Genomic DNA, 18,008 nt, shown 5'->3' with positions numbered 1-18,008 from the left:
GCCTGTCTTCATCTATTCAGGCTGCTGTAGCAAAATACCACAGACCAGGTGACTTGTAAGCAGAAATGTGTTGCTCATAGTTCCAGAGGCAAAAATTCAAGATCAGGGTGCCAGCACGGTTGGGTGAAGGCCCTCTTTTAGGTCACAGACTTCTTGTGTCATCACATGATCAAAGGCACTACGGAGACTCTTTTCCAAGTCACTAATCCCTTTCATAAGGTTCTACCTTCAAGACGTAAGTATTTCCCCAAGTCCTCACCTAATATCACCTTTGGGGATTAGGGTTTCAACATATGAATTTTCAATATATGAACATCCAGACCATTATTACACAATGTCCCTAGTAAGTTGTATTGGAACACAGCTACATTTATTCGTTAGGTATTGTGTATGGCTACTTTCCCAAGCTACAACAGCAGAGTTGAGTAGTTGCGACAGAGACTATGTGGCCAACAAAGCCGTTTACAATGTGGCCTTTTATAGAAAAAGTTTGACACGTGTGAGCTAACCCAATCTTATTTTATAGATGAGGAAACTAAATCATTGCAAGATAAAACTACTTACTCTAGGTAGCTCAGCTAGCCTATCATTTAATGCAGAATTAAGGCCAAAACCTAGTTTTTCTGTCCATTTTTGATCATGTTGAATTTAATGATTGAAAATTAGCTTTAATTATAAGTTTTTATGCTATTAATTTTTTGAGTAGAGTTGACACAGCATATTACACCAGTTTCAAATGTACCACATAGTAATTCAACATCTCTATGTTACACTACTCATCTTTAAATCATATAGCTTCCTTGTGCTAATTAATCAATTTATCTTAAAATCTATGCTCACATCAGCTAACTTCATACAAAAAATTCATCTTGAAGATATTTTATGTGTTCATTGAAATGGATTTTATATTGTATTATTCTTAAATAGTTCTAAGTAGAAGTTATTGGAGAACAAAATGATGATGAAAATTAAATATTTCACTTGACATATCAATCAAATGAAAATATGCTCTGCTTTTATTCCACAAAGCGATAATATACAGAACATTCAAACACTTTCAGACAAATTGGACACATTGAATTTTCTTCCAAGAGATGATTGACAATAAGATGAGAAAATAATTCCTTAGTCTATGTTTAGTGAATAGAACTAGACCAGTTAATTTCCCAAATGTAAGCTGAATTTCAGTCTTTCGTAAAATAAAAAAGAAAGTGTGTCTGAAGTCGAAGCATCCCCTTCACATCACCAGAAAGTCTCTACTGGGTTCCCGGTGAAATCAATTACCTACGTACCTCTTAAAATACCCATCTTCGGGAGGTAACGTTGAAGGCGGTGGTTCTCAACTAGGGGTGATTTCGTTCCCCAAAGGATATTTGACAGTGTATGGAGACACGTTTGGTTGTCAAAATGGGAATGGGAGGAGGGTACTCCTGGAATCCAGTGGCTAAATCCAAAGGTGATGTTAAATGTCCTAGAATGCATAGGACAGCCAGCCTTCACAAAAAAGATTTATCCAGGCCAAAACGTCAGTAGTGCAGAGTTGGGAAATCCTATTTTAAAGGGAAATCATTGGGCTAGCCCAAAGCATTCAGCAAATTAAATCTCCAGAGCTTAAATGTCAAGCCATCATTTGGTCCTCAACTAGCACGATACAGCAAGTATTTTTATGGATGCCTGTTTAACAGTTCATTCTTTAAACTATTTTTATTCACTTCTTTCTTCTAGCAAAGAAATGGATAAGCATGGAGATTATGCCCCCCACCAGAATTATTTACTTTCTTTCCAGTCACTTTGATTATTGATCTTAACCTACAAGTTCTAGGATAACTTTTCTCATGATTCAGTTATCTTCCCAAAGAAATTTATTTGGACTCTGATCTATTTTTTTCTCAATAGGAACCTGATAAACTAAGGACTTCTATTTGACTTCTATCCACGATGGCTGATACAGTAAAATAACCTAATGATAACAGAAAAATGGTAAGTCACATGTACCTTTGAAGGGACATGCTGGGGCACCTGGGTGGCTCAGTGGTTAAGCATCTGACTCTTGATTTCAACTCAGGTCACGATCTCACAGTTCATGGGTTCGGGCCTGTGTGGGGCTCTGTGCTGACAGTGTAGAGCTTGCTTGGGTTTCACTCTGTCTCCCTCTCTCTCTCTCCCTCTGCCCCTCCCCTGCGCTCTACGTCTCAAAATAGTAAACTTTAAAAAATTAAAGATAAAGGGAAATACCCAAATACAATAGGATCGTATCTACATAGCTCTAGACACTTGCAACAGGCACATTTAAAGAAGAAAGCGAGAATGGCCCAGAAACTATGTAGTTTTTCTTCTCATAGTACTTTCTCTAACTCACAGTGTAACCTGCCCAACGACACTATTACAGGCACTATGTTAAAGTCTCTTAGATCACTAACTTAAGGACTGCCCTTTCCCCATCATAATCAGTAGATGAGGTAATTACGATCTTGCACTTTCTCTTTCACAGCAAATACTTTCAAAGCACGCATCTAGTGCTACCTTGAGGATGTAATTTTATTCTGCATCACTTTTGCTGAGTATTAATTATTGGTTCAGTTCCTTAACTAATCATCCAATTTGGGGAACAGGAAGTCTATCAACTCAAGCTCAAAGTTTTCTTTAATGAGACAAAAATACCAAGACTCTGTAATAGCATTTGGTTCTTTTGAGTAACTATTTCAGAGCACTACATCTAGAGCACAGTTATCTAACCCAGCATTTACCTATTAAAGGGTAATATATCTAGCACCTAAAATACTCTCAATTCTTTGCCAAAGGCTACATGAACCAAATTGTCTACAAACAGGGTTCCCATGAGGTAAAGGAGCTAATGTTACCACATGCTAAATGCAAAGATAAAAATACCCACTGATTTTTATGGACGTGTATAAAAGGAGAGCCTAATCTGGCTTTGGGGATTCAGGGAAATTCTCCCTACATTCATCCAACTCACCTGAGTCCAGTATTAAACTATGGGCAGGAGTTGGGCAGGAGGTGTGATTCACATTTTCCAGGCAGTCGGAAATACCTTGTGCAACAAAGTCCAGCTATGAGGAATTTCAAGATTTGAGGAAGGGAAAAACAAAATATAACCGTAGAGAAGTAGGCAAAGGACCAATCACTGAAGGTGTTATATACCATACCTAGGAGGTTAGATTTTATTATACAGTAGAAAGGAAAAGTGAAGAATGTGAAACACTACAGCAACCTTGTCTTACTTGCATTTTAAGTGGACCATTTTGGTGGCCGTGGGAAGGATCAATTTGAAGTAGACAACTGTAGTATTTTGGATCTGAGAAAAAAGGAGACTGATCTTGGAAAGTATGAACAGACAGAAGGAGTGGATCAGAGACATATTTATGAGGAAACCTGGCAGAACTAATTGGCTGATTATATAAGGGATGAGAGCCAACAAAGCAAAAGGCGTAAGCCCAGGTTTTCCAGTTCAGACAACTTGGTGAATGTGTGATACTAGTAATTGGAAGGAAGTATGGAGAAGCAGCAGATGTGAAGGAACTTGATTAATTCAGCAATGGCCGAATGATCCGGGCAGAAGTTAGACTTAGTGCTTTCTCTGCTGCAGTTTTTTCTTCCTCCTAACCATATACGGGCATCATTTCCTTACGTAAACAATGTGCCATGTTTGCTTTTAACACAGGATACCACTCATGGATACATTTCTGGCACCTAAACCAGCTCTCCTGTGTGATCCCTTAAGAAACAGTTAGGAGACTCATTCGATGCTCTGTGAGCATGGGGACTTTTAAGATACGGAAACTTTACTGGCCTATATAAATTCGTAGAGAGAGAGTGTATGCTCAGTTTAATAAAAATTTGATACTGAGGTGGGGTCATGCCAGAGGCCTCATTTTGATGAACCAAGGTCTCTCTGCTTAAGTGACTCACTTCAGAAGAGACAGTTCGAAATATTCGAAATATTACAGGGTAGAACAATCACCCTGTGTTGCTTGCTAAAATGCAGATTCTGTCATCATGGGCCTTATCTTAGTAAGTTTGGGTAGAATCCCAAGAAACCGATTTTGTAACAGGCAGCCCTGGACCACACTTTGAAAAAACACCTCAAAAGCTCATTTGGTAGATAAATCTCCCTCCAAGCCAATTTAGTATATTAAATGTTGCTGTGAATAGATTTACAAATAAGAGAATCAATCCTTCCTTCCCCACCTACCGATCTATCCATCCATTGTTGAAAAGCTTTACTTATTTGGGGGAGAAGAAGTAAAACTTATCCATGCCATCCCTAAAGGGCAGTTCCTACACACGTGCCTCTGCAAATGTAAGCAGAGAAGGAGAGCCACTGGTTGAAGAATACCCAAATGCTTTTAAAGTAAATTATGTGCGATAAGCATGAAAATTGAACACCCTTCTCCTCAAGTTTTTGTTGTGCCAGCCCCCCATCACAGCCATTCCGCTACTGTATCTTTTTCAAATACTCGAGAGCCTACAAAATTTTGTCCAGCACTGTTTTCCTTATTTGATCATTAATACTGGGCATCATTTTAAAAAATGTCTAGTTTAAATTACTTTTAGCTTTGAATGTGTTCTTCCAAACAAAAGCCCTGAATGTTCTCTTCCCTCCCTCCCCATCCCTATCCGGAACCTCTTCCTTCGTTAGTTTGTCAAGGCCTTAGGGTAGAGAGGGCAGGCGTAGAGGGGACCAATTCTACCATATGGGCATGAGTTATGGGCGCTTTGGATTTGGCCCCCAAGTAAACAGGCCATTGCTCACTTGGTACTATCACGTTCCATTGGTATCAAAGGAGCGTGTGCTTGAGTGACTATCGCAATTCCGAGAGGCATAGATGAAGGATAAAGGGGGTGTATAGAAGATATTGCAAAATTCTGACCATAAACACGGTCTTTGGGAGCTCTGGTTCACAGATACCCGTGTAAATTGAATAGAATAGAAACTTCTGAAGTTGTAGGTCACATGAGTGGAAAAAAAACTCATGAAAATAACAGAGAAATCCATAAACAAAAAAATAGGAATAGGGACAACCATTCTTCCAGACTGGTCATCTACAAATCAAAACAGGGCAGCTGAACTCAATTTATTTCTGTATCTGTAAATGATCGCTCATGATTAAATTTTGAAAACCTGTGAAGGGTTTGCTTAAAACCTTTTGCTCTGTTTGCTATCAGAAAATCTGTTCTGCCCAGATGCCAGCCTAAGAAAGGGCACTTAATCCAGTTTCTCTCCAGCTCTGCTGAATCTGTGTCAGCTTTCCTCCATGTGTGGTTCTTCTAAGAGCTATTCCCGTGGGAATCACCAAGGAGCTTGTTGACATGCCAATTCCCGGGCCCACCACCTACCTACTGAATCAGCATCCTTAGAGGATGGGCTCGGATATTTGGATATTTGCTTTGCTCACCAGCTGCCCAAGTGATTCCTCAGCATTCTCAGAATTGTATGTGTCTTTATTGTTTGTTCATTTTTTTTTTTTTAATTCTTCAATAAGCATTTACTGGCTAGTTATTTTTTATTTTCGTCAGCCAGAGCTTTTAAAACTGCTTTTCATGGAAGATAAGAGAAGGACAGCAAGGATATGATTAGTTTTCGGTAGATGAGCTTGGAGCCAATTGAGTTATACCAACAGACGGGGGGGGGGGGGGGGGGAAAACCCCCTCCTGGGGAGTTAGTGTTCTCTTTCCCTGAGGAAGTCCTCCACAAGGAAGGCAGAACCCTTTCCCCTGGAGACAGACCTTGCCCTGAATTCCTGGGACTCTGTAAGTCATCTGAGAAGCAGGTGGTCCTGGACTTAGACTCCCAGCCACATCCTCCCTCTTTCCCCAGCGACCGCACACTTTTCAGTCTTTTCTCCATAACAGAGGCCACCAGAAGACAGAGCTCTCCGGAGAGACAGGAGGGTTTCTTGTTGCCTCAGGAATTTCCGTCAGGCTGCCCAAGGAACATTTCACAAAAAGGCAAGTCACATGGTGACCACTCAGCAACCTGGATCAAGCCACCATTTGAAACACACCAGATTTTTTTTCTCTCCCGGGTTTTAGTGCCGAGTACATGTTTTCTTTCTTTTCTTTCTCTCACTTTCTTAAAGGGAATCTGAGGTTGGCATGCTGAGATGAAAAGACAAAAGTTTCTTTATTAGTAGCCCTTAAAATTTTTTTCCTGACAATACACTGTGTTGACCTAAAAGCAGTTTATTCTTCGAGTGTCTCATCTTTTAGGTACTTAGTGGAATCAGCCCATAAGACGTTCCCTGACCTTGTTGGCCACAGTTCACTGACATGTCTAACAGGTGTGTGCTTCCTCTCCTACTGGGACACTTAACTGCTACTACTAACATGTGGTTCAGGAGTGTCTTGTCCTGACCAAGCAAAAACTTGGGTTTATTGATATTCCTGTATGTGTCCTGTCAAGATCCAGGATTTCAGATGTGAAAAGGAAACCTTGGAAGTCTTAAAGTGAAAACATACACTGAAATAAATCTCAACCTGATTGTTTCCTACAAGCTTGAGACCATCGAAGGCAAGTCGGTTTCTGGAATGTCTGGCATCAACTGTAGAAGACACACTCAATAGAATGGACACTGGTTACCAATGCAAGAAATTATAGAAGTAGAAAACATTAGTAATTAAGCAGGTTTTATCCTCATCTTGTAGCCTACCTCGATCACTACTCTCAAGGATTTCCCTTGTGTTACCCACTTCACTTTCATTAATCCTTTGTATAATATAAAAGAGGAATAAGAGGAGAAAAAATGAGAGAAAACTGAGCTTTTTGACTGGATTCCAAAAAACTGAGAGCTTACTACACCTACAGTCCAAAAAAAAAAAAATTAGGAGGGATATTCCTGATTGTATATTATTTACTTCAAAGAGTACTGTTATCATTCAATGGGGCTCATACTCATTAATGACATGGAATTATATTTTTAATTTTTTTTATCTTGAGAGACCGAGAGAGTACATGTGTTTGCATGAGCACAGAGAGAGAGAGAGAGAGAGAGAGAGACAGAGACAGAGACAGAGACAGAGAATCCCCAGCAAGCTTGGCACTATCAGGGCACAGCCTGATGCAGGCCTTGAACTCACAAACTGTGAGATCATGACCTGACACAAAATCAAGACCTGGACTCTTAACTGGCTGAGCCACCCAGGTGCCCAAAAATGGAATTGTATCGTTAACACTATTTTTTTCTCAGTCCCACCAGAATAACTGACATACCGTCTCTAACTCAACAAAGATGAACCACAAAGTGAGAAGTTCTGTCCTTCATTATCAAGACCTCTATTCTCAGAAATGTGGACCAGTGCCAGACTAGCCACAAAGACCGAAACTCAGAAGTTATCCTAAATTCTTCCCTTCACCACAATTCATCAACTTCACAAAGCCCTGTGCATTTTACCTCCACTCCTGTTGCCGTAACTCAAGTCCTCATCAATTCTCTGGATTTCCAATTTCATCTCTGAGCTTCCAATCCTACCATCTCCTCCCCATTCTAGACAGTACAGCCAGAGTCATCTATCTATCCCATGCCTAAATGCGGCAGTCACCTCCCTGCTAAAATCCATTTGATGGTACTCATGGTTTTCAGGATAATCGTCAAATGTCATAATTTAGCAGCTAAGGCCCTCTGTGATTTCCAACACTGCTGAATATTCTAGTCCTCTGCTATTTGAACATCCAATCCACTTAAACCATTTTTAGCCTATGTTCTTTCATTCCCACAGGGCATGGTAGCCTTTACCACAGGGAATCATAGCACTGGGTCCAAGTCAAGACTTCAACTCTTCACTTTAAAGAGGAGGACACCAAGTTATAGAAAAGTTAAGTAACACACCCATGATCATACAGGTGGTTAGGAACACAACAGAGTTAGGCTTCAGTGTTTAGGTCTAACTCCAGAATATAATTTCTTTAACCTATTTTGACATTGCTCAACATGCAAAATCAGATTCCTTCTCAGGATAAAACTTTGAAGATCCTAACATGATACTGACCATTTGGGCTTCATGGACAGGCTGACTTAAATGTTTGCACCACAATCTATTAGAACTACAGAGTTTCCCTTTCCCCTAGTGCAACCCATCTTTCAGAAGCCTTCTTTTTAGTAAGTCCACTGAGATTTCAATAAACAAAGCTCTCCACCCTAAAAATTCTCAAATTCAACATAAGTTACCAAAATAAAATCTCCCAAATAAAACAATGGCAGAGAGAGCTAATAATGACTATGAAATATGCTAAGAACATTCTGTCACTGAAATAAACATGACTTTTTGTCATTAATAAGATGAAATCTTGAAACACATAAGAACGTAGCAAATGACAACTGAAGAGAAATAGTTTCAACAGGGTCCCATTTGAAATGCATCCGTTTGAAAACAGCCTCTGTCTTTTGGCTATCATCATGATATGCCTGTCCAAAAATTCACTTTCAAATGTTATTTCCAAATGCAATCCCACATTCAAAATAGGAGTTGGTTGGCATGTTCAAAATTTGCTGAGATGGACAAAGCAACAAATGAGATGTTTTCAGAGGAATAATAAGTATATTCCAACATTCATTCACTGAGTTTAATTCATGCTTCAAATGCCAGCCTCCCCCTTCTAGTTCTTTAGTATCCTGTTTCTATTAGGAAATGGGAAATACAGAAAATAGGATTATAAAGCCATTTCTAATTATTGGTGTGATGCTGAAATAAGGTACCAAAGAAACACATTTTCAAGGAGAGGACATGGGGGAAATTGGCATGAGCCAAGTCTGTGAGAAATGGTGAGTGATCAGAGTCTAGTTAAACCTAACCTTGCCATCACGACCTCTACTGTGTTACTGACAAGTCAGAGCACTGGAATAAACATATCAGAAAAATGCCTGGAAGGGGACCAAAAATTACCTGTTGAATAGAGGAATTGGGTTTGTTAGCTTATGATTTCAATGGGCTCCTGGACACCCAGAGAATCCATCCATTAAATTAACATGGTGGTGGTAGAGTGGGGGAGGTGGAGTAAGAGACTGGGAAAGGGGGCACTGTTTGTAAATATTTAATTTATGGACTAAAGCAGGAAGAACAGTGATCAAAAGATGTAAATGTTTGCTCAGGAACTTCCAATTTATTTGAAATATTAAAAGCAAGGCAAGAAGACGTAGGGACTAGCAAAGCAGACAAGACAGCAGCAATCCAAACGGGGAAAAAATTCCATGGCATTCCTATCCAGCACGTTGAGGCGATCAAACCCACATACAGAAGCAGCTCTCATTTCAAGTATCGCTGAAAGAATTTGGTTGTCACTTTTTTTAACGAGTTTGAAATATGCTCACTATCTGAAGTTTCCTAGGATAGATCAATACCTTTCAAAATTACAGATGTCATTTGGAAAGGAACTTCTCTAGGACAACACATCATTTTTAGCATATTGAGAAATTTGGAAAGCTACCCATCAGTTTGCTTAATTAGATGAATTGTTTTTTTGTTTTTTTAAATGTATATTTATTTCTGGGACAGAGAGAGACAGAGCATGAGCGGGGGAGGGGCAGAGAGAGAGGGAGACACAGAATCCGAAGCAAGCTTCAGGCTCCGAGCCATCAGCACAGAGCCCAATGCAGGGCTCGAACCCACAGACCTTGAGATCATGGCCTGAGTCAAAGTCAGACGCTTAACCGGCTGAGCCACCCAGGTGCCCCAGATGAATTGTTATAAAGCACCACGTTAATAAAGCACGGTGGGATTGAACCGTATACGGACCACAGTATTGGCACACAGGGCTGACAATGCCTGGTGGTATCAAGCATCAACAGCACTTTCTGTTAAGAAACAGGACAGCTGTTCTCAAAATCAGTATTCTACTTCTAATAGATACTTCTCTGCTGGTTTTGTGACTAGGAAGTGATGAATAGCATTTCCCATAAAAGAAAAAAAAATAGAGCATTAATGAATAATATATTGAGAGTCGTATAAGTACACCTGTTAAGAAGGTCATTAAGTAAGTTAAAAAACATGATTTTGGGGTCGGGCCAAAGAATGCCTTTAAGTGAAAAATGTCTCTTGCTGCCCGTGGAATTGCCAGAGTCAATTTTCTCAGTCCTAGTTGGATTTGTCAAGATATTCTTTGCCCCAGACTCTTGATTCAATTGTGATTCTGGAGGAAAATTTACATTCATTTGTTAGCTCCCTGGCCTCATTCTTTCTCATGCCCTATCACACATGTTGTTCCAATACAGCAAAAGCACTTATGTCCAAGGACACTTCTCTCCCACTCCTTATTCCCAAATTGGTTTTTCCTCCTAAATACTCTTTTAGGGAAGCAAACCATCGCCATGACAACAATATGCTGGGGGTTTGAACAGGACCTGGGGCCAGGCTTTGTGAAAGTTAACACCGGTTTTTGTTGAGCAGGGTAAGGAAACAGTGGCCAATGCTCTGTGGTGAGGAACCACTTAACTGGACAGAACTAATTGTCCACATCAAACTTGACCCAACCAAAACGCAGCCTCAGCAAGAAAAATAAAAATAAAATCAATAAATAAAAATAAAATATTGCAATATAATTAATTCAGGACTAATTCTTTAATCCTCCATTGTAGACACTTAGGCTCAATATCCAGTGGTCATTAAATCCCAGTATCATGTTAATATGGAAAAGAGAATGAAGAACTTTGCTTTGCCTTTTTAACTTCACATGGATGTGGGACATTCAGAGATATGGACTCTCCCCCCCTCCCCCCCCCCCCAAATAAATGTTAGCACATTCTCTCTTCTGGAGAAAAAAATACACGCTTTGTCCACCTTGTAAATTTTATTTGTATTTTCTTCCCTATAATAAGGTCGATGATGGTGCAATTATTACGGAGTTGTGGGGACTTTTTCAGTACCTTCAATGCATTTGCTTCTAGAAAGGAAGTGCTGCAGACACAGAGTCACAATTCTAAGCTCAGGTGTAGTACCATTCTTTTGTGTAACTCAGAGCGGGAGCTGGAGGCATACGTTCAATACATATTCAACCACACTTTCCCACCACTGGCTTCACTTAGGAGACTAAAATTATCATGCCTTTCTAAAAACAAGGACACCAAAGAAGTCACAATCTGATGAGATTCATTCTCTGTCTTTACCTGAGCGACCACCTAAGGACACAAGGCTTTTAAAATAGTGAGGAGAATCCTTTGTTCTCTCAGGTTCCATTTAAAGGGAAAGTGGGTCGAAGGGCTTCCCCAGGGAGGGGGGAAAAAAAAACCAGGAGCCAAATGCCTGGAGTAGGAGATTTCACTCCCATTACTATTCCCACCCTCCCAAAGAAGTTAATTAATTCTATTTTAGGAATGTTTAGGGCGGGGGGCTGAGGAACGGAGGGGAGCACTCGGGGAGCCCATTCTCTGCCACCATAATCTCATTCCCAAATGTGGCTCAGACCATCTCTCCTCCCTAACACCGTGGGGGTCTACAGCCCGCTGACAGCCTCTCTGAGCCAGCCTTGGGCAACTGAGCCAGCACTGTAAGCATTTGTGCTCCCCGAAAGGTGTGTCCCAGCCCAAGTGCGAAGTTGGGTATTTAGACCTGCAAAGCACAATTAGAGCCATTCAAAGCAGCAAGTTACAGTACCTTAAGAAGTCTGACAGATGGGAGGAAGGCTGCGTGGCAAAGCTTCCGGATGGTCCAGTTTAGGGGACGAGGAGCATCAGTTTGATTCATGACCCCTTCCAAATTCCACCGGGAAAACCAAAAATTGCAAACCTGAGCAATGCCTAGAAAATAGACGGTCCCCCACGGCCTTGGCATCCCATGGTCATCTCCACACCTGCAAATTCCATTAGGGCAGAGGCTTCCTGGAACTTGGGAGACTACTCAAGTGGCGTTTCCTGAGCCACCGAACCTTCTTAAGAAAGCCACCTCCCCTCTCCCTGCAGCCGTGCTCATGCATACCAAATGTGGCTGAATGGAGGCACACTGCCTGCTGCTCCGGGGAGGGGATGCACCGTTTTGAAGGAGAAGGACAGCCTGCACAAAACAGTCTGTGGTCGCAGTCAGAGCAGTGTGCTCCGAACGCACGCTCCCTCTCCGGCTCTCCTCCCAGTAAACGCAAGTCAGGCGTGGGGGGAGAACCCGGGCCATTTGCTCCGCTAGCTTGCTTTGGGGGGGAGCCAGGAGGAGAGCAAGAGGGAAAATCAGTAAATCCAGAACGAGGGAACTTGCACTTTCTTGCACAAAGCATCTTTGAGGGGCTGGAAACTGGCACGAGGGGAGGGGCTAGGGCACAGAGGGAGAAGGGATGCCTTCGAATGAGAAGATAAACACTTCCCTTTTGATTTACGTGACACGGTAAATTGAGACCTATTGTAAGATGGATCCATAGTAAAAGACACCTCTGTCATGCGCTGAGGTTTTTATGAACTGTGAGTGAAGGTCCTCGCCCTGATATATACATTATGTAGATGACAGGCAGGCTGCCCGCACAGAGAGAAGCAAACTAACACAGAGACAGTGGGAGCGGCAAGTTATCCCTTTCATAGAAAGCAGTGCAAACTAATTTATGTTTGGCTTACCTTTTAGAAATGGCAGTTTCTAAATTGGGGCTTCTATCTTCCTGGAAAGCCACTGATACTCTGTCTCTGCAACAAAAGTTTAACCCTCAAGGTGCCACACAGGATGCTCTCTATAAAAGATCAAGTTTCCTCAAGTGGGGATACTGACTCCCATCATTTTCTAAGGATGGCTTTGAGAGAGAAAGAGAGAGAGAGAGAGAGAGAGGCAGGAAGGCTGAGTTAGCATGGTTCAGGCTCCTGTGGCCAAAGAGAATAAAGGAGAACTTTCAATTGGAAAGCAGAAATTGGATAATTTCACTTTGGTATAAAGTGATGAAATTCTGGTGGTTGGGAAGAGGAAGTTCATGTCACAACCAAGTGTGAACTTGCCACACATCCTCTAGACATCAGACCACAGTGGGTGCAGTTGACCGATGGCATGGCGGCCCAGAGATTCACCACATCCTTATAGGATTGCCATCTTACGTTATTCTCCCTCTTTAAGTCCCTTCCCATGACTACACTGATTTTTCACATCTAATTAACTCAAGGAGATTAGTAAATCCTAGCTCCACGATTTATGCATTCTGAAGCGGCATTAAGACGGGGAGGGCAGACATGCTACACTGGGACCCTGCTGTAATTCAGAATTTGGGATCTGAACCCACCCTTTATTCCTTCGAAAAAATACCTGACACGTTGCATTATAACACTATTTCCCTCGCAACAGTCCTGTGTTAGAGCACCAAGGACACTTGCAGAAAAATCTCATCTAGTGGTGGAACCCAGACCACTGACTTGCCTTGTAGAAAATTCAGTGTCTGATTATCACTGTAATAGGTCCCCCGTGCAGTTGGTTCATTTTCTGTCACCATTCTTTTTCCACAAAGCATTAAAGATAACTTTAAAATAACAACAGCTAACACACACATGTCAAGCATTGTGGTCAGCATTCCAGATGCATTTCCAAAGTTCGTGTCATCAACAGCCCTATGAAGTAGATGCAGTGGTCATATCCCCACTTTAAAGATTAAGCAGTTGTGGACTTGAGAAACTACTAACAGGCCGAAATCACGTAACTAGGAAAAGTAGGATTTGGATCAAAACCAGTCTATTGGACTCCAAAGACAAGCTCTCTCTTCTTTCTTCTTTTTCTTTTATAATTAAGGGGACCCAGTGCCTCTGTTTTCTGGTGACTTAACTATGTAAGAGCCGAGCTAAAAGCACTTAAAGAAGAAATGCTCAGCATTTCTTTCAGGCAATTTCTTTGGTGTGATGTTGATGCAGTAGTGACCAAAAGAAATTGTAGAATCAGGCTACATGGTTCAAATTCTAATTCTGACCCTGGCCTTGGGCAATTTACTCACCTAATCTGTGCTTTGCAGTCTTCATCTATAAACAGAGATAAAAATGGAAACACAGGGCAGGGGCGCCTGGGTGGCGCAGTCGGTTGAGCGTCCGACTTCAGCCAGGTCACGATCTCGCGGTCCGTGAGTTCGAGCCCTGCGTCAGGCTCTGGGCTGATGGCTCAGATCCTGGAGCCTGTTTCCGATTCTGTGTCTCCCTCTCTCTCTGCCCCTCCCCCGTTCATGCTCTGTCTCTCTCTGTCCCAAAAATAAATAAACGTTGAAAAAAAAAAATGGAAACACACCTGAGGTTATTGTGAGGACCACACGAGCTACTCAGGTGCCCTCAGAACAGTGCCTGGTACAGACTAAGTCCCTTCCACCAGGATCCATCTTCCAGGCAGCTTGTGTTGAAGTTCAAGGAGGAACCCACTGGTAATTTCCATTCAGCATGCATGAGTGTATGCATTTCTAGGACCAGGTAATGAGGTTGAGCAAGACAGAGTGAATTTCAATGTTTCCTATCAGTTACCATGCGTTTCCTAACCGGGGTAAAGAGGAAGGCGGGAGCCTTTAAGGTAAGTATGGGCTTCCTCATGCTATACTGCAGCGTGGTATTCAGCAGATTATAAGAGGTTGCTCTGAGTGGAGCTTTGAGACTCCAGGATCTCTGAACTATTAAATGCTAAGCAGTGGTTCCCTTGCAGTTGTGAGAAGTCTGACCCCAAGAAAATGCTGCAACATGCAGTCCCCTCTCATCTGCCCCTCACTGTTCAGGACCCCACAAAAATGACAGTGTCATTCTGAAAACTCACAACCTTTGATCCTAGTCCCTTTAATTCTTAGTGAATGATGTTAGTCAAAGAGAATAGTTAGGAACCCTGCAGAACAGGAAGCAGGAGGATTCCCAGCCCTCTCTAATGGCAATTAGAGAGCAGCACAGAACCTCTGGAGGATTGCTCTGGAGACGATGCTGCAAGAGAGGTATAGATCAGAGAAGGCTGGCAGCGCCTGAAGGGGGGGTTCTTATTCCATCACTGGAGTGGTTTTTGCCAGAATTGTTTGCTATCACAACATTTCAAGCAGGGTTCTCAGGAACCCACCCCCTTCAAGAAATGCAATTTTTGCATGGAATGCTGCCTTCCTGGGTTTGAGAGAGAAGTCTAATGAGCAAAGAGCTGAGATCACACGAGCGAGCCAAGCCCTCACCATTAGCCTCTCATCAATCCAAAAGGCTTGTTTACAAATTTGATGAACGTGGATGTTTACACATCTGCAGAAAAAATTCTAGCAGACTTAAAAACCTGACAAAGCCGGGTGCCTGGGTGGCTCAGTTGGTTAAGCAGTTAAACGTCTGACTTCGGCTCAGGTCATGATCTCATAGTTTGTAGGTTTAAGCCCCGCGTCGGGCTCTGAGCTGACAGCTCAGAGCCTGAAGCCTGCTTGGATTCTGTGTCTCCCTCTCTTTCCCTCCCCCACTCATGCTCTCTCTCTCTCAAAAATAAATATTTTTTAAAAAATTTTTAAAAATCTGACAAGGACATATTAGCTGTCAGTGTCCTAACAAATAGCAAACCCAACCCATCGAATCTCTGCACTCTGAAGTCTGCCTTTGAACAAACTATTTCTCTTTCATGCTTTGCATTTCCCATGTAAATGATGCTAAATTTAAGAATCATGATAAGGGGAAAAAAAGAATCATGTTAAGATTTGAGCTGTCTCATGGCTGACAATGAGCCACAATATAGACATTCTGTATTTCTTCCTTTGGGAAACCATGTTCCTTCTCTTTAAAAACAAACAAACAAAAAAAAAAACCTGGGGTGCCTGGATGACTCAGTCAGTTGAGCATCCAACTTCAGCTCAGGTCATGATCTCACAGTTCGTGAGTTTGAGCCCCACATCAGGATCTGTGCTGACACCTCAGAGTCTGGAACCTGCTTTAGATTCTGTGCCTCCCTCTCCCTCTGCCCCTCCCCCACTCATGCTCTGTCTCTCTCAAAAATAAACATTTAAAAAAAATCTCACGGCACCCTCAAGGGACCACTTTGTACACTGTTTTACTTTACATCCTTTAGATATAAAAAGGGGCAGACCCATGAAAACCTAAGAAAACAGAAAGGCAAGGACACAGTGTCTGGGTAGTTCAGCATTCCAAAGCCTCCTGCTAAAATGTGTTTCCTACACCAAACACTCAAAAAAGTCTCCAAGGTAATTTTTCACAGTATATTTTAATGTTTAAGTTCAATAGGTATCTGGAAAGTAATTGAACAGATATTTTCAGGCTCTAACAGTAAGCGTAACGTACTTAAGTGCAGAAAGATGATGTGTAAGCATTCAAGGGAAACAGCACGAACAGCCCCAATGGTAAAGTCTTTGTAAGTAACTTCATGTACCACAATATTTTGTAACCTCACTATTAACTTCCTACTTGCTTTATGGTTGGCCTCGGGTATTAGCTCTGTTGCATTTGATAATTCAACAATTTTATCAGAAAATCATTTATGCTGTGAACCCTGACAATTTAACATTCTTATTTAAACAAAAACCCATGCTTTTTCCCATTTCTTCCCTTCAACCACAAATACAGTTATAACATTGTTAGAAATTTTTGGATGCTTCTACAGTGTTTTCCAAAACAGTAAATCTCTTTATACATTTAATTGAGAGTGAACAGTCCTTAACTTACTTCCAAATAGGTATTCTTCTAATAGGTGAAATACCTTCAGTAGAAAAAACTCACATTGTTTTTCCTTTTGGTATCTTTTATAGGTTATAGATTCTAAAATACATTAAAATCTATTAAAATAAAGGACTCACATTTATAGCTTCAATAGCACTTACTCCGTGTGAAATGACACTATCTCAGAATTAGAATACCTGTTTTCTCCATTCCCTGCCCCATTACTGAGATCTTTCCTCACTTCCCTGACTGCTGTCCACCCTTTGCACAAAAACTTACAGCGACAGGGAGCGGGCAAGGTTTTGAGGCCACACATTCCATAGTTGGACAGCTCTAGTGGCAGAAAGTCCCTCCCTCTAATTTCTTTTTTTTTTTTAATTTTTTTTCAACGTTTTTTATTTATTTTTGGGACAGAGAGAGACAGAGCATGTATGGGGGAGGGGCAGAGAGAGAGAGGGAGACACAGAATCGGAAACAGGCTCCAGGCTCCCAGCCATCAGCCCAGAGCCCGACGCGGGGCTCGAACTCAGGGACCGCGAGATCGTGACCTGGCTGAAGTCGGACGCTTAACCGACTGCGCCACCCAGGCGCCCCAGACTCTAATTTCTAAAGCAAGCGTCTCTTCCAGAGAATGGCTGTCCCAGTGTACGACAAAAGGCTCCCTTTAAATCTCTTCTTAGTAGACAAATCTTAGACTTTTACTCCATCTTCACACGATGGATTGCAATTGTTGAGAAATACTCTTAGGGGGACAGTCTCTATTATGTCATAAAGGAACTTTAAATATAATAGCGTCTAATCCTCTTCAATTCCTTCAATCATTTCTCATAAAGGTTCTTTCAGTAACAGCTGATACGCACACAGACGCTCTTTCCCTGACCCCTAGAGTGAGCATGCCCAACAGAAACTCTGTAGCAAAGTGGCTTCCTTGGCACCTGAAACCGGAAATGTGGTGTGTGTTTTACCTTTTTGACCCTGACTCATCAGGGAGGCAGTGGTCAGCCCTGGCTAATGAGATGCCCAGGCTTGTATCAAGAAATGGGCAGAGACTGGACCATCTGTGCTTCCTCTTCTGTATCTTTATCTGCTCGTTTTGAGGTCAGACTCATTTCAAACCCCTCTTAGCTGCATAGGCCTGGGCCAGTTACTTAACCTGTCAGTCTTGGTTTTCATGCTGTAAAATGGCATCTACAATAGTTTCCACTTTGGGGTTTTCGTGATGATAAAAATCCAGCACAATGCTTATACGGCAAACACACATTTAAATGGAATAATGGTTATGATGAGAGTTGTTATTTCTTTCGCTGACGCCACCGGCATAGTGCTTAGGAGCACAAGCCATACATGGCCTGGATGTCAACACCATTTTACCCCTTTCGTGTAGCTCTGAGCAGTTTCTTAACCTCACTGCGCATTACCTTCTTCATCCACAAATTGCAGATAATTATACTACCT

The 18,008-nt window shown here is 41.8% G+C and overlaps 1 protein-coding gene across 11 annotated transcripts in view; it reads right to left on the bottom strand.

Moving 5' to 3' along the window:
* The window catches only part of TRPM3 (transient receptor potential cation channel subfamily M member 3), an 811,684-nt gene that overhangs the window by 487,870 nt on the left and 305,806 nt on the right, over positions 1-18,008 (bottom strand). For 4 of the 11 annotated variants that reach the window (XM_040449363.1, XM_040449365.1, XM_040449368.1 and 1 more), the window contains exon 1: positions 11,605-12,432. The exons of 5 other annotated variants lie outside the window; for them this stretch is intronic. In XM_040449363.1, coding sequence (XP_040305297.1) covers positions 11,605-11,781 — 177 coding nt within the window. In that variant the 5' untranslated portion in view covers positions 11,782-12,432. Of the gene's footprint in view, positions 1-11,604; positions 12,433-18,008 lie in introns of those variants that run through there. 2 more of the 11 variants (XM_040449372.1, XM_040449373.1) reach the window with 2 other exon arrangements.

The sequence above is a fragment of the Herpailurus yagouaroundi genome, unplaced genomic scaffold (genome assembly GCF_014898765.1).
Source record: "Herpailurus yagouaroundi ecotype Mexico unplaced genomic scaffold, PumYag 199, whole genome shotgun sequence".
Lineage (NCBI taxonomy): Eukaryota > Metazoa > Chordata > Mammalia > Carnivora > Felidae > Herpailurus > Herpailurus yagouaroundi.
Note: the sequence above shows the minus strand (reverse complement) of the source record. Positions and strands in the feature narration are given on the sequence as shown.